The 14,772-nt window shown below is 45.0% G+C and overlaps 1 protein-coding gene across 1 annotated transcript in view; it reads right to left on the bottom strand.

The window, feature by feature from the left end:
- The window catches only part of LOC149313313 (ventral anterior homeobox 2b-like), a 50,287-nt gene that overhangs the window by 1,128 nt on the left and 34,387 nt on the right, over nt 1-14,772 (bottom strand). Inside the window, exon 5 of the mRNA XM_089527275.1 lies at nt 12,107-12,294. Within this exon, the coding sequence (XP_089383401.1) occupies nt 12,107-12,294 (188 nt within the window). The remainder of the gene's footprint in view (nt 1-12,106; nt 12,295-14,772) is intronic.

Here is a 14,772-nt window from a genome sequence, read left to right as displayed (position 1 = left end):
TTGCTTGCAAAGCGAGGTGTGAGGGGAAAAAGACACCAAGCCAACTGAGAGACTTTGCAAGGAGTGTGCAAAGCAAGCCACTGTAATTCTCTTATGTTTCCTACATGGATTCTGCTTTTTCAGCCATTCCAGTTTCTGACAATGCTAGAGTCCCTAACCAATCAGATATGGTATGAGGGGTTTCTTAAAGTTTAGGGGCCATAAAAGTCCCCCAACCCTCACTTACTGGGCAGCAGCAACTGGGATTGATGGGGTTCTCTTCCCTGGTCATTTGGGAAGCAGCCGGCTGCAGTTCCCACCATCCCCGCATGCAAGTCTTCCCCAGTGGGAGGGAGAATTGCAACAAGGGTCCTGAGTCTGTCTGTTGCCCCAGAGGTTGCTCACAGGAAGGAAAAGATCCCCTGTCAGTCACAGTGGCTGTTCCCTGGTAAGTGGGGATCAGGCTGGGATAGTCACTGTGTAGCACCATAACTGCAATCCCTATACATACGTAAATTCCATACAGCATCCCAGCCTAACTTTCCTAGTGGCGGGAGTTGCTTAGGCATCCTAGTGTCAAGAGTTGCCTGCCATAATATGTTTAGTAATAGGAGTGATGGATTATAGAGTTGTTTAGCATTATAGAATAGTGTGGATCTCATTTGTAGGTGGTGAGATAACAAAGTGAAGGAATAATAGAATCATAGTGTTGGAAAAGACCCCAAGGGCCATCCCATCCAACCTCCTGCCATGCAGGAACTCAAAATCAAAGTATACCCAACAGATGGCCATCCAGCCTCTGTTTAAAGACCTCCAAAGAAGGAGATTCCATCTCTCTCCATTGAGGGAGTGTGTTCATCTGTCAGGAAGTTCCTCCTAATGTTGAGGTGGAATCTCTTTTCCTGGAGCTTGCATGCATTGTTCTGGGTCCTATTCTCTGGAGCAACAAGAAAATAAGCTTGCTCTATTCTCAATATGAAACTCCTTCAAATACAGGACTATCATATCACCTCCTAACCTTCTCTTCTCCAGGCTAAACATACACAGCTCCCTAAGGTGCTCCTCATAGGGCTTTATAGTTTTCAAACCCTTCACCATTTTGGTGACCCTCCTTTGGACTCGCTCCAGGTTCTCAACATTGAATTGTGGTGCCCAGAACTGGACACAGGATTATTTCAGGTGAGGCCTCACCAAAGCAGAATAGAGTGGGACTATTACTTCACTTGACCTTGAACTTCTGTTGATGCAGCTTAGAATCGCATTGGCCTTTTTAGCTGCCTCATCACACTGTTGCCTCATATTCAACTTATGGTCTAGTAGAACTCCTAGATCCCTCCCACATGTGCTGATGTCAAGCCAGGTGTCCTCCATCCTATATCTATGCATTTCTGGGGGGTTTCTGCCTAGGTGCAGTACCATACATCTCTCCATGTTGAAATTTGTTAGTTTGGACCCAACTTTCTAATCTATTAAAGTCTGTGAGACTGGAACAGCAACAAGAATATAAAGAGCAGGATGGGGATGAAAGGGGAAATACAGTTTATTACTTGAGAACGAATGAGAAATAACCCCGCTATGAATATGAAATTTTGTATTGTATTTAACTGTTGTTGTATGCCTTCAAGTTGTTTTGGACTTCTGGCAACCCTAAGGGCTATCATACTTGGGACATATAAAGAGAAGACAGGACTCATTAGAAAAGACCATAATGACATTTAGAAAAGGCAACAATGCCAAGAAAATTGGAAGGTGGAAGGGAAGGGCCCCTGAGTTTGCAAGATCTGAACTGGGCTGTGGATGATGGGGACCCTTGGTCACATATAACAACAGCAAAACTATGAAGCCAGATCTCAGACAACGTCATTTTTAAAAAGAATCTGTCTCTTTGAAGAAAATGTCAATTGTATTTCCCTCCACCACCAGCAAGGGAAAACACCACCATAATTTCCAGAGCACTTGTTACTACTTTTAATGGCATCCCTGAGGGTTCTCCGTTCTGTCTCAAACAAGTCCAGGCATCCAGCAATGAAAGGGAATCGTCTCTGTGTCAGAAACCAGAGGCTTTATGGCATATCCTTGCTGGAGTCCATAGTGGCCGCCATAAACCCAGCCATGAGTTTGTGCTAATGCCACCACTGGCTTGGAATCCATAATGCTATAAATAGGGCATTGATGACACTAATCTATGTGGGTCAGCAAAATCTAAAGAGGATTGTGAGTGACTCCTGGAAAAAGGGAATGATGCTTCGGACAGGAGGAGATGACCTGGTGACAGAAAGGGCAAGAAAGGGAGGGAGAGAGGTGCAAAGTGACAGGCTCTGAAGTCTCAACCTACATTTCAAATAGACCAGGGCCACCCTGAGGACAGGCAGACAAACAAACCAATAAAGCTGGAGATCACAGAGAGTGGCTAAGAGGGGGCTGCTGAGGAGCATGGCGGAGAAGGAAAGAGTCAAGAGAGTTTATCAGGCAAGGGAACTTGGAAGTATAATCCAATGGCAATCCGAACTCAATCATTGGGTTTATCGTTATTGCTTGATAGACTACCACACGCAATTTCGGGCAATGGCAAGCTGTTTTCGGGCAATGGGAAGTCAGTTTGGATGCAATTCAAATTCATGTAAATTCGCTGAACTAGCGAATTCATGTGAATGCGTTCTGGCCCCACTTTCTTTTAATTCCAAATTAAGAGAAATTCTTCCCGTGTGATAAACTCCAAGGAAAGAGCTGCCTTGGAGGGTGCTGGAGTCTCCTTCTTTGGAGGCCTCTGTTTAGAAACCTCACCTGGAATACTGCGGTCAGTTCTGGGCACCACAATTCAAAAAGGAGGCTGACAACCTGGAGGATATCCAGGGGAGGATGATCAAAAATGGTGGAGGGTATGGAAATCATGGAGCAACTTAGGGAGCTGGGGATGTTTAGCCTGGAGAAGAGAAGGTTAAGAGGTTACATGATAGCCATGTTTAGGTTATTGAAGGGGTGTCATATTGAGGATGGAGAAAGCTTGTTTTCTGCTGTTTTAGAGAATAGGAGCAATGGATGGAAGCTCCTGGAAAAGAGATTCCACTTCAACATTAGGAGGAACTTCCTGACAGTAAAAGCTGTTTGACAGTGGAAGACGCTCCCTTGGAGAGTGGTGGAGTCTCCTTGCTTAGAGGTTTTTAAACAGAGGCTGGATGGCCATCTGTTTCAGGGAGGGCTTTGATTGTGAGTTCCTGCATGGAAGTGGGTTGGACTGGATGAACCTTGAGGTCTCTTCCAACTCTGATTCTATGATTCTGTCCTGAGATTTCTCCCTCTGCCCCTGAAGACTGGAGAAGAGGGGCCACACCCCGATATCCCTCCTGGAACTGTAGTCCAAAACAGTTTCCCTGCTTTAAGAAGGAGCCATAGTCATTCCACTTGGCTGATAATTTTTTTCAGTTTAGGAGGGGAGGATGTGTTCCCAACCATTGATTTGGTTCCTTCTTGGCAGCTAACCCTCCCTTGCTGTCTCTGGGAATCAAAATTGGGAACGTGTACGTTTCTGTCTGGCTGGGCCCCTCTGTGCCGATGACAGCATGAGCTGGGAGGCTTGGCACACACAGCCAGGCGGCAGCCTCCATTCTTGGCTCAGCTTTCATTGCACACATCTGGTGGCCTCTGTGCCCGCTTCTTTCTCTCTCTCTCTCTCTCTCTCTCTCTCCTCTTCCTTCTCCTCTTTTTATTATCCATAGAAAGAAAAGCGTCTTGGGTGTTCCCAGTATCACCTGGGCATCTTGGCAGGAGAAAACCACTTGGAAGGCATTGTTTCAAGGCAGGCCAGCCTGTTCTGGTCTGGTGTTTGTGATGTTGTGACAAAGGCAGTGGTTTGTTTAAAGGCAGGTTTTGTTGTTGACAATAATAATGATGCTCTGTTGTCATTTTTTTTAAAAGCCTTGTCAAAGTGAGAAGATTCAATTAGGCATTGAAGGGAATGGCACAGAAAGACTGGGCCTATAATTATTTCCCATCAGGCGAAAGCGCTCCTTCCCCATCTCCATTCCTCTCCCACCCCTCATTCTTCCACATACAAATGTGCCCACTTCTCCCCTCCATTAACTGGGTCTGGATGGAAGGATAAAACCACATCCAGCTGTCATAGATGGGGAAAGTGATTGAGATGGGGGTGAAGTGGGCATGTATGTTTGTAGTCTTTGCAATGCCTGCCCCCCCATCACACAAATGACACATGCAGGCAGACTGAATCAATTCCCTTTGGAAAAACTGGCACAGCTACCACCCGCAAATAGCACCAGCTGCAGCTGCAGGCCTCCTCCTATGGGTCCCTTTTTCCTTTTTAATTGGCTGGTTTTACATGAGTTAGTAGGGCCATTCAAAGGGAGTATTTTGAGGTGCAGCTCTGGGATGTGTTGGCAAAACTTCAGCCTTGCCCCTCTCAAAGAATTCTGTCATCCCAAATAAACTTTTTCTTTGGTCTCCAAATTTCTGGCATTGCATTAACTTAAACCATGAGGATTTGAGAAACAGGCATCCAAGGAAAAGAGACAGGCAAAGATGTCAAGGGAATGCCAACACAACAAATAGAAGAATTGTACATGTAAAGGGATTTCAGTCTCTCTGCAATGCTATATTTCTGGACTGAAGAAAAATGTCCTTTGGGGATGGCAGAACAATTATTTGGGGAGCAATGTCCTCATTTTGTGCACTCCCCATAGCTATATCCATCAAATGTTTGCTTGAGCCCTAAATACAGCCCTAAAATTCTGCCACTTGCTGCAAGGGGCCCTGGGCCCAGTATTCTTCAACATCTTTATCAGTGACTTGGATGGTGGAATAGAGGACATGCTTCTAAAATTTACAGAGGACACCATTTTAGGAGGAGTAGCTAATACCCCAGAGAAGAGAATCAAAATTCGAAATGACCTGAATAGATTACAGAACTGGGCCAAAACTATCTAAATTAATCTCAACAGGGAGAAATGTAGGATACTACACTTAGGCAGTAAAATGCAGAGATATAGGATGGGGGACACTTGGCTTGACAACAGTACATGTGAGACTGAGGGATCTAGGAGTCTTAGGGCTGAAACAAAGGGCCCTAAAGTCATGCTTCCCCTTGGAGCACCGGATTGGGGCTCAGACGCCACCCCCAACCCGATGCTTATTGCCGGTCTGTTTTGCCCCTCGGGCTGAACATGAGTCAACAGCGTGATGCAGCAGCTAAGAAAGTCAATGTAATTCTAGGCTATATCAATGGAAGTACAGTGTCCAGATCGAGGACACCAAATTTATTATCTTCGTTTAGATCTATCATTTCCCCCCAACAAGGCAGTTCAAAAATTATTAAAAACAGTGCAGACAAAAAACATATGAAAACGTGTGTCTGTATGTTATTTGAAATGAATTAAACAATCTAGTATTTTAAAAATCAATAAGACACACAGCTCACTCTTGAAAGACCCTGAAAGCGTAACAGAATAGGAAAGTTTTTGTTTCCTTCCAGAAGGAGAGCAAGGAGGGAGCAGCCACCAAGAAGGCCCCATCGTCAACCTTGTTCCCATCTCTAGCCTGCAAAGGCCCTAAGAGCTGAGCCTGCCCCAAAGATCTTTGCACTGGAGCAGGTTTGCATAGAGAATTATGGTCTTCCAAAGCTGCGCTAATGTAGTTTGACACCTCTTTAACTGCCATGGCTCACTTCTATGGAATTCTAGGATTTGTAGTTTGGGGAGATCTTTAACCTTCTTTAGCCGGTGCCACAACAAACAACACATCCCAGGATTCCATAGGATGGAGCCATGGCAGTTAAAGCAGTGTCAAACAGCATTAATTCTGCAGCATGGCACAGCATTGCCATGCAACACAATGTTGTGTAGCACAATAAATGCACAACTCCACACGTGGAGATTTATACGCTGCAGCCCTTAGAAGCTGCAATCCAACAGAATAAACAGTTAACTTTTTCCACGCTCTTCTCACATCGTGAGCCTGAGATAAATAGCAATCAGCCTTATTATGACTTCTGGCATGAAGGCCAGGGAGCGAACATGAACCCGCACAGCAGGGTCATTGGCAGGGCAGATAGAGGAAAGCATTCGTAATGGGGACGGTTTCTCCGGTTGGCTCTCTCAGCTCTGTTTGTTTCTGGCATTTGGGATTTGTGCCAAGCAGCAGCCTAGATGCATCACAGGCCTGTCAGTTCCAGCAGCCAGGCAATGCGCAGAGGGAAACATTTCCAACCGGCCGTGTGACGCAGAAAGGCACTGAAGAGAGAGCGGGAAGCAGGTCCAGGAAAGATGGAGGAGAGGGGTTACGGGGAAAGAATCCAGAGCTTGAAGACATCTCTCATTTGGACTGCAACTCCCAGAATCCCCCAGCCAAAGTCACAGTTCAAAAAAAGGGTAATTTTTCAAAGGCCTGAGAGAATCTGAGAAGGTTTCACAGCTAGGAGCATTATTCATAAGTATACTGTGCTGAGAGGTCACTATACTCCTGCCTCATGAGTTGAATTCAGAGGCATAGCTGTGGTAGTCTGGAATATTGGTGTGCAAAAGGGTTTTGTAGCCCCTTTGAGATTAACTGTTAGCATAAGCTTTCATAGTCTTGGTCTATTTCCTCAGGTGTGTGCAGTGAATACCAGTCCTCTCCATATATCTGAGGAAGTAGACCAAGTCTATGGAAGCTTATGCCCAGTTCACTCTGTGCATCTGAAGAAGTAGACCAAGTGTACAAAAACGTATGCCCAGTTCACTCCATGCATCCAAGGAAGTAGACTTAAGACTATGAAAGCTTATGCTATAACTTCTTTTACACAATTAGTTTCATAGGTGCTCTTACTAGATTCCTTTGCATAACTTTAAGAGTTGTTTGCTGATGCTGGCAGGAGATGAGGGAATTTAGGTACAAAATAAGCTGTAGTTTTGCAGAGCCAGACTTTTGATCCATCTAGCACACTACCTCCACTAGTGCTTGGCCAGTTTACCAGCTGTTACTGACTAGCATTTTAGACCATCAGTGACTGAGATTCTGCCCAAGAATCTAGGAATCAGTGAGGTCTGATCAGGGAATGGGGCTGTTCCAAGCCGTGTTGCTTTGTGTAATTGTGCTATTCAAAGTCCAGTCTCTGGTGGTTTCATCCAGATGTTTTGTCAATGGATTTGGAAGTGATCCTAGAACATCATGGTTCCCCAGCTGCAACAGCTCCACTGGCTGCCAGTATCTTTCCAGGCATGATTCAAGGTGCAGCTTACCATATATACTCAACTATAAGTCGATCTCATGTATAAGTCAAGGGCAAAATGATGGGTTTTGATGTGACACTTGGACAAGCCGAAGGTAAAACTTAAAGTCATGCAACAATGGATCTAAATGATGAAGCAAAGGAAAACAAAAAGGCTCACCCTAAAGGCTGGATGGAAGAGAGAGCAGAGAGACAGACTGCACTCTTGGACTTTCACCAGGGAATGGATCCCTTTTTAATAAGAGTTAAAGTATAGAATTTACATTCACCCATGGATACGTCAACCTGATTTTTGGAATCAATTTTTTAACTAAAATTTCTAGTCTTATGAGTATATACAGTATGTTCTATACAGTTTGTGTCCAGGCTACCTGAAGGACTGTATCTCTCTCTACGAATCAGCCTGTGCTTTGAGATCTGCTGAGTAGTCCCGTCTCTGTGTCCCACCACCTTCCCAGGGGCATCGGAGCAGCTGCTAAAAAGGCCAATGGGATACCAGGCTGCATTAATAGGAGCATCACGTCTAGATCAAGGAAGGTAATAGTGCCATGGTATTCTGCTTTGGTCAGACCTCACCTGGAATACTGTGCCCGGTCCTGGGCATCACAATTCAAGAAGGATATAGGCAATCTGGAGAATGTCCAGAGGAGGAAGACCCCAAAAAGGTGAAAGGCCTGGAAACCACAATGCCCTATGTAGAGTAACTTAGGGAAATGGAAATGTTTAGCCTGGTGAAAAGAAATTTAAGAGGGGACATGATAGCCACGTTTCAATATGAGAAGGGATGTCACATTGAGGACGGAGCAAGCTTGTTTTCTGCTGCTACAGAGTAGGACACAGTGCAGTGGATTCAAGCCCCATGAAAAGAGATTCCACCTCAACATTAGGAAGAACTTGAATGTGCATGGCCCTTGCGGATGGTCCTTGCAGTCTCTTCCAACTCTATATGATCTGAAAGGAACACAGGGCCTTCTTGGTGGCTGCTCCCAAGATCTGGAACCCTCTCCCTAGAGAGGTTCGGCTGGCACTCTCCTTGGCATCCTTCCCTTGGCAAGTGAAGACCTTTCTGGTTTAGAGCCCTTGGGAGGTTGACCACTCAAGGGGAATGGGCCATGCATAATGCGCTGGACTGTCTATTGATTGTTTTCTTTGCAATGCCCATGTTTCTAATTGGTTTTAATGTTATTGATAGTTTAACTACACTGTTGGCTTTTGTCTGAACTAAGCCAGCTTGAGTCCTGGACTGGGGGAAAAGGCAGGATATGAATCAGTATACTGTACTAACAATAGCAGCAGCAACAACAACAGTCTTCTGTTAATCTTCCTCCTTATTTAGTGCCTAGAGATAATCCAGGTTGACAACATTTTAACTTCTAGGGTTCAATGCTATGGAATTCTGGGGTTTATAGTTTTGTGAGGCATTTAGCCAGATCCCTGGATTCCGTAGCATTGAGCCATGGCAGTTAAAGTGGTGTCAACCTGGGCCTCATTCACACATCAAAATAATCCAGTGTTCAAACTGGTGTAAACTGGTTTAAAGGGACCTTGTTTGCACTTGCGCTGAATTGCGGGCACAGTTTGTTAAACTGGTTTTTCCGAACCTACGGCATTCCTCTTATCTTTTTTAATGAATTGCTTCAGCGCAAGTGTGAATGCACTATCAATTGAATTTGGTGCCCTGTGCGGCAACTCCATTTTAATTCGATCCTACTGATGACTGTGAATGTGAAGTGGAATAAACTGAAATGAGCAGATTCGATTGTGGCTTGAATATGTGAACATTTATTCGGCACTAAATCACTTCATCGCTTAGACTCAAAAATCGGTTTATTTTGTAGCGTGAATGAGGCCATAGATCATTTCTGCAATGCGGATGCAGCCTATGTCTCCAGCCTTGAGCCTGTTATTACTCCTAACTTGACTAGATCCATTGGATCCATAGGATTTACCTACAATTTAACTCACCATTGAACAACTGATTCAGTCTACTCTGGCTGCATTATCCTCCAACATTTCACTGATTAAAACCAGGACGCTGTTTACTTATGAGATTAACTACTGGAAGTACAAATGCAAAGTTTTAGAGATATTTTAATCATGTAATGTTGTTTTAGATTGTACGCTGCTTGGTAGGCTTTTGTTCTTTTTTACACTTACTATGTAAAATGCTGTGCAAACTTTACAGCTCTCTCTGAATAAATGATGATAATAATAATAATAATAATAATAATAATAATAATAAAGGTTGCAGAGGTTTGCTTTGACCCAAGCCTCCTGGGAAGGACATGATCCATCCCTCTCCTCTCGTTCCCATGGAGCTAAATGTGGGCAAACTACTTTTGCATTTTGAACTCAGTTTGCAGCAAAGGAGGAAAGTGGGAGGAGGAGAGAGAAACCAGGACACTTTAAAAGCAGCTGAAAAAGTGGGATGGCAAAGGATTAATTGGGACTGTCCCAACCAAATTGGGACAGTTGAGGGCTATGCAATTGGAAGTAACCAAGAGTATTCTGGCCTCCATCACATAACTATCACAGTTGATTAAATGGGCTGGAATCTTGTTGTAATTGTAGGCCAGTGATCACACTTTCTCAGAGTTGGTGCACAAGTGGCATCCTTTTGGGTGCCCCCTTCTCCTCATGTATTCTGGACAACAATGGGGGTATCTACACTGCAGATATAATGCAGTTGGACACCCCTTTAACTGCCATGGCTCCATCCTGGGATTTGTAGTTTGGTGAGGAACCAGCACTCTCTGGCAGAGAAGGTTATATAGACCTTGCAAAAGGACAAACCCCAGGATTCCCTAGGATGGAGCTGCAGGACTTTAAAGTGGTGTCAGACTGCATTATTTCTACAGTGTCGGTGCAAAGCAATAATTCATAGGGGTTACATTAGCTCAACAGCACTGTATGCAGATGGCCCTAAGTTCAGTCTCTGCTTTGTCACTAAAAAAAGATCATGTAACAGATGATGGGAAAGACCTCGGTGAACCAAAGGCCCAAGAGAGCGCAATGCCCAACCAGAAGGAAGCGCAAGACATGACACGGCGCCTGACCTGGCTTGTGAGACTGCGAAGCCACGTTCCTCCGCTGTTGGCACAGTCTGTTTTATTTATAGCTTCGCAATTAAGAAAGCGACGTTAAAAATTAATCACCATAATAGTTGTTAACTATTCATTAACATGAGGAAAAAACAGAATGAAAGCACACTTTGCATTGCAAACACATTATGGGCACAGAGCAGCATACTGGTTAGAATAAAGCCATTGAATCTACTGGGTTTGCCTATATGCTGACTCACAATTCAACAATTGAATCAATGGGTTTACTCTAGTAAAGTCAGAGTGGTGCAGTGGTTTGTATGCTGGACTGTGACTCTGGAGACCAGGGTTCGAATCCCGGCTCAGCCATGAAACCCACTGGGTGACCCTGGGCAAGTCACACTCTCTCAGCCTCAGAGGAAGGCAATGTCAAACCTCCTCTGAACAAATCTAGGCAATAAAAGCCCCATGATATGGTGGCCTTAGGTCACCATAAATCAGAAATGACTGTAAGGTCCAGAGCAAAAAAACCCCCAAAAAACCTGGAGTAATTTAGAGCCAGCCTGGTGTAGCGGTTTGAGTACTGGACTACAACTCTTGAGACTTGGGTTCGAATTCTCCCTTGGTCGTGGAAGCCCAATGGGTGATCTTGGGCAAGTCACACACTTTCAGCCTCAGAGGAATGCAAAGGTAAATCCTCTCTGACTAAATCTTGCCAAGAAAACCCTGTCATAGGTTCATTGTAGGGTCAGCATAAGTCAGAAATGACTTGAAGGCAAGCCACAAAAGACAATGCTAGTTGTCTCAACTACACAATTCTTGCCTGAGAGTATGAAACTGGATTAGATCTAGAGTCCTCTTTGTGTTTTATGCACACCTCCGGTTCCTTTCCACATACAGTTGTACATTTTTGGCCACAGCGTAATGTCTGTATTCTGTTCACAACTGTCCGCAAATGTACCCATCGCACATGCAGCTGCACATCCTTGAATAGTGTGTAACTACTCGCCAGCAGCTGCAATGTGACATTTGAATCATTAGAACCATGGAAGCAGCAAGCACACTCAGGGATATGCTGCTGGCTGCAAAGTCTTATTATTCAGCAGCCTTGTGGCATAACACAATGACCACTTAACCATGGCTGCTTCCACACCGCAGAATTGATATACTTGGACACTGCTTTAACTGCCATGGCTCCATCCTATGGGATCTTGGGATTTGTGGTTTGTTGTGGCAACAGAGCTTTCTGACACAGAAAGCTAAATATCTCACACAACTACAAATTCTAGTATTTCGTAGCAGTGACATCACCTGACTTGGTGACACCCGGTGTGGGGCTTCTGGGGGGTGGACCTCTGGTGTGCATGCCCCTCATGGGAGTGCGCGCACACAGGAGCGCACACACACACAAGTGAATGTGCACATGGCCCCGCAGTGGCTCAGACAGGGCACCCAAGGCCTTGCAGCAGCCCAGATGCAATGCACAAGGCTTTGTGGCAGCCCGGACAAAGTGCACAAGGCCTTATTGTGGCCCACGGGGGGCAGGAGACCAACTGGGTGTCACCTCTTCTTCTGGGGTGTCACCCGGTGCGGTCCACATGCCTTGCACACACAATCCCAGTCACACTGCTGTTCCATAGCATTGCACCATGGCAGTTAACGTGGTGCTAAACTGCATGAATTCTGCAGTGTAGATGGAGCCTACATAAGTAGATATATACTATGCAAACACAATGCAAGATCTTGGCTTAAGAGTGAGTTCATCAGCCCAAGGACTTGGAAGCCCCCTCCCCAGGCACCGCATGAAAGCTCAGATGGATAGGGTGGTGGGTGTTTTTCCTGATCCCCCCATGCGCCCTTCCCTTACCTGTGTCTCCGAGAGGTTGAGCTGCCTGGCTAACTCTGTCCTCTCCCTGCCCACGACGTATTGGCAACGCTGGAACTCCAGCTCCAACCGGTAGAGCTGTTCAGCGGTGAAAGAGGTCCGGGTTCTCTTGGGCCGGTCAAGGTCCAAGCCTTTGGGAAGGACAATCTCCCGGATGGTCCCTTTGGCATCTGCAGGCAACCAGAAAGAGAGAGACTTCATTCCCAGGTTGGGCTTACCTGCAGGGGAACAAGACCATGCCCTGAATCCCCATTGCTGATGCCCAACTAGAGTAGACCAGTTTCATCAGTGGTTGAATAGTAAGTCAACACATGGGTAAATCCCATGGCTTCTGTGAGTCTACTCTAGTTGAGACTAACCAAGAGGATTTAGAAGTTAGAGACATAACCGTGTTAGCCCAGAAAATCAGTATGCAAAGGGATCTTGTTGCATCTTTGAGACTAGCTGTGTGAAAGAAATTTTGGCATAATTTTTTGTAGACTTGGTCTAATTCCTCAGATGCATCTACAAAAGCTCATGCTACAGCTTCTTTAGCTCAGTTCAGCCCCAAACACACTTCCCAGGATTCCCTAACACTGAGTGAAGGCAGTTAAAGCAGTCTCAAACTGGATTATTTCTGCAGTGTGTTTTGGACCTAAGTCTCAAAGGTGCTACAAGTTCCCTTTGCAAGAAGATTTATCTCACAAAACAGGTCAAAATGAGTCAATATGTAGGTAAATTTCTCAACCAACATGGTTTCAGCATTAAACTACAGTACAACTCTCAAGACATGGGTTCAATTCCCTGCTTGGCCATGAAACCCACTGCATGACCTTGGGCAAGTTACACTTTCTCAGCTCCAGAGGAAGGCAAAGTCAACCCCCCCCCCCACAAAAAAAAAACACCAAACAAATCTTGCCAAGAAAACTCCTAGGGTCATCATAAATCAGAAAGGATTTGAAGGCGCACACCGACAACAGTGTAGATAAACTCCCATTGCTTCAATGGTTGTACTCTAGTGGCACTCGATAGATAGGATACAGGCCAGAACTCCTTCAACATCCAGAGCATGAGAAGGCATGACTCAGTGAAAAAGACAATCATGCTTGCAAGATGGAAGGCAGCTGGAAAAGAGGGAGACTAAGGGTGCTCTACAGTTAGTAGAGGAACATAATACATGACCATGATGAATACACAGAAGAGCTACAGAAAAATGTGAAAGGTAGAATGACACATGGGAAGAAGAAACCCATGAAGATGAATCCCAAATTTTGCAAGCCACACGCAAAGCACTTGGAAATAACAAATCACCAGGAACAGATGACATCCCAATAGAACTGCTACAATGCACAGAGACAGAATCCATCTCTGTTCTAATGAAAATCTGCTAACAAATATGGAAAAGAAAGCAGTGGTTTGCAGATTGGAAGTGATCAATATACATCCCCATCCACCAAAAAGGAGACACAAAAGAGTGCAGCAATTACAGAAGCACTGCACTAATTTCCCATGCAAGGAATGTCATGCTCCAAATTCTGCAGCAAAGACTCGTATGGAGCATGAAATCCCAGAGGGGCAAGCTAAATTCAGGAAAGGAAGAGGCATGGGGGACCACATTGCAAACATACGATGGATAATGGAACACACCAAGAAATTGCAGAAGAACATCTGCATGTGCTTTATTGAGTACAGCAAAGCCTTTGACTGCATAGATCACGAAAAGCTATGGCTGGTGCTTAAAGGAATGGGAGTGCCACAATATTCAGTTGTCCTGATGCATAACCTGTAAGGACAAGAAGCCACTGTTATAACAGAATATAGAGAAAGAGAGTGGTTCCCAACTGGCAAAGGGATCAGGCAAGGCTGCATGTGGTTGTTGTTGTTGTTGTTGTAGTTGTGTGCCTTCAAGTCGTTTCTGACTTAAAGCAGCCCTAAGGTGAACCGCTCACAGGGTTTCCTTGGCCAGATTTGTTCAGCGGAGGTTTGTCACTGCCTTCCTCTGCAGCTGAGAGAGTGGAACTTACCCAAGTGGTTTTATATGGTCAATAAGGGATTCAGACCAGAGTCATTGTCCAGCGCTCAAGCCACTACACCACACTGGCTCACCAAGGCTGCATACTATCACCTTGTTTATTCACAGTGTATGCAGAAAATATCATACGCAAAGCAGGTTAGAAGCAGGAAGAGTGAAGACTGGAGAAAGAAACATGGAAAACCTAAGCTACATAGAATCATAGAACCCTAAAATTGGAAGAGGCTAACAAGGGGCATCCAGTCCAACTCCATTCTGCCATGCAGGAACTCTCAATCAAAACGTCCACAACAGAGGCCATCCAACCTCTGTTTAAAAACCTCCAAAGAAGGAGACTCCACCACTCTCCAAGACAACAGACCTGGACACATTATTACTGCAGGCAAGGCCTGACCAAAGCAGAATAGAGTGCTACTATTACTTCCCTCGATCTATGCTTCTATTGATGCAGCCTAGAATCACATTGACCTTTTTAGCTGCCGCATTGCACTGTTGACTCATGTTCAACCTGTGGTCTACTAGGACTCCTAGATGCCTTTCATATTTACTGTTGTCAAGGCAGGTGTCTCCCATCCTATATCAGATAAGAGATACACAATCTATATCAGTTTCATTCCACTTTGATTCTCCTGGTCTC

This window comes from Sceloporus occidentalis, unplaced genomic scaffold (genome assembly GCF_023333645.1).
Source record: "Sceloporus occidentalis isolate IW3139 unplaced genomic scaffold, rSceOcc1.0.p SCAF_5, whole genome shotgun sequence".
NCBI classification, from domain to species: Eukaryota; Metazoa; Chordata; class Lepidosauria; order Squamata; family Phrynosomatidae; genus Sceloporus; species Sceloporus occidentalis.
The sequence above is the reverse complement of the archived record's forward strand: the minus strand, read 5'-3'. Positions and strand labels throughout refer to the sequence as shown.